The sequence below is a fragment of the Anopheles arabiensis genome, chromosome 3, assembly GCF_016920715.1.
Source record: "Anopheles arabiensis isolate DONGOLA chromosome 3, AaraD3, whole genome shotgun sequence".
NCBI lineage: Eukaryota > Metazoa > Arthropoda > Insecta > Diptera > Culicidae > Anopheles > Anopheles arabiensis.
Genome location: NC_053518.1, coordinates 6519916 through 6521915, shown reverse-complemented (window position 1 = coordinate 6521915; position 2000 = coordinate 6519916). Strand labels below are relative to the sequence as shown.

Below are 2000 nucleotides of genomic sequence, written 5' to 3'. Positions count from 1 at the left end.
TTGCCGTGATGTCCCCACCTCTCTCTCCGTGGAATTTCGTGTGGAAATTCATTCATGTCGTAATTCATTCATCTCACCACACTTGTGATGTGTGACGTGTTGGTATAACCTTCTTTTGTTTTTCTTTTTTTTTCCTCCTTTTCTTTACATAAACACCATTTTGCGGGGATGAAATGAGTAGATATTTCAACCATGGGTTATACGTACGTACGGCGATCGGGCCAAGACGAAGACGATTACGCTGAAGAAGCAGGCCCGTATCATCAAGACGCTGCGCGGGCTGGAGATGAACAATCCGGACAGCTCCAAATTTCGGTTCTGGGTGAAAACGAAGGGTAAGGTTCGGTGCTACTGTACCATAGATGGCGCTAACTATAGCTGTCATTGTGGCAGCTATGAAGTAGATTAGTAATCAGACCAGATTATTGCAGCATTAAAAGAGATTAAATTAAACATAATTCTTTCCAATTCGATTTCTTGCTGAAGGTTTCACTACCTCCAAGCCGGGAGACTTTCAGGACATCTTTACTCATCAGAATATCCCCGAAAACGATGGCTGCATGCTGTACGCTCCCAGTGGAGGTTTGGTAAGAATGCTTCGAAGTCGCTGAACGTCCCAAAACTCAAAAGGCATTTCCCTTTCCACTGTCCTTACAGGAACCTGGCCAGCCGTACAAGAAGGTGGCCGTTGTGGAGAACTTTTTTGACATCATCTATGGCGTGCATGTGTCGCTCGGTAGCCGCGCGACGAGACATGCCGGTCAGAAGCGAACCTACCGTACGGTGCGTAGAATGTGCAAAGAGCATTGAAATGTGTATCAAGAACAACCAAGAACTATTGAACTAGCTTGCACTATTACAGATTACAGAAACGTACGCCTTTTTACCGCGGGAAGCCGTCACCAAGTTCCTGTCACTGTGCAGCCAGTGCTCCAAGCTTACCACCAAGGTGTACCTGCCAAAATCCGAGCCCAGGATGGAGCCACGCAACGACGACACTGTGCCGCCGAGTGAACGAATCCCCCGACCGAGGGAGGACGCGGCATTGCAGTGTAGCAAAACCACCGACCGAAGCCAATCCTCCCTTCGGTACTACGAGCTGCTGAAGAATCTGTACGAAAATGGCAAATCTAACCGATTGCGCAGTGGTGGAGCTGTGACACCGGCACAGCTAACCACAGACGGTGTGGAGAGCGGGAAGCCCCCGATCGTGCGGGCTGTGTCACGACCCAACAGTGCCGTTAGTGAAGTGTTGTCTAGTGATCGAGCAGCAGCAGCAGCAGCAGGTGGTGGTGGTAATGAGCTCAGTGTTACAGTGTGTGCAAGTGAACGGAACGGATCGCGGGACCATCTTCCGGCGGTGGGATTAAACAATAATAACCGCAGTGAAAAAGGTGACGACGGGAAGCGACGACGACGCCGTACCGTACCCATCGCCGCGACGTACCTGGACGTGACGAGAAGCTTCGGGCTGGCGGACGACGATGCGTTGAATGTGGTGAGTCTGTTCTACTACTTCTATGGGTATTTCAGTATGGAACGCCTTTACAGTGGGGTGTAGAAGCGGATGATGTGCCATTGCCACCGTTACCATGGAGACGTGAGCGCATTGCGAGTGATTGTTAAGCACGAATGCTTGCAAGTAGCATACATTTAGGCGCTGTTTGTCGCCTTTTAATCTTGTTATGATTAATACGTTGAATGTGGATCAATTTTCCACATAATTTTATTTAAAATATAAATGTTTTTTAATGATTTTGTATCAACTTTTTCTTTGCTAGTAGTTTTCATTGACCAAATTTCAATTTTATCCTTAAACATATTATTTTATTCCATAACTTACATTAAAAACTATTATCATACTCCATCATTAATCATCTCCGTTGCGAAATCGTCCATTTTCTTTTGGGCCGCTTCCAATCCCGCTAATATGAACCTTCCCTTCAGGGCACAAGACCTTTGTGTCGTCGTGACCCTCCTTGGAAAAAGGTGTCTTCAAC

The 2000-nt window shown here is 47.1% G+C and overlaps 1 protein-coding gene across 1 annotated transcript; it reads left to right on the top strand.

Moving 5' to 3' along the window:
• On the top strand, positions 1-1592 carry LOC120905147. Its single transcript, XM_040315967.1, has 4 exons — positions 1-335; positions 487-587; positions 658-783; positions 863-1592. The coding sequence occupies exons 1-4, from the start codon at positions 287-289 to the stop codon at positions 1559-1561; spliced, it is 975 nt and encodes a 324-aa protein (XP_040171901.1). The 5' UTR covers positions 1-286; the 3' UTR covers positions 1562-1592.
• The last annotated feature ends 408 nt before the right edge of the window (positions 1593-2000 follow it).

Bases quoted from the DNA above. Each gene is read 5' to 3' on its own strand.
- LOC120905147 (XM_040315967.1), top strand. From the start codon at position 287: ATGAACAATCCGGACAGCTCCAAATTTCGGTTCTGGGTGAAAACGAAG. The intron at 588-657 runs GTAAGAATGCTT...CTGTCCTTACAG, and splicing joins ACGCTCCCAGTGGAGGTTTG to GAACCTGGCCAGCCGTACAA. The intron at 784-862 runs GTGCGTAGAATG...GCACTATTACAG, and splicing joins AGAAGCGAACCTACCGTACG to ATTACAGAAACGTACGCCTT.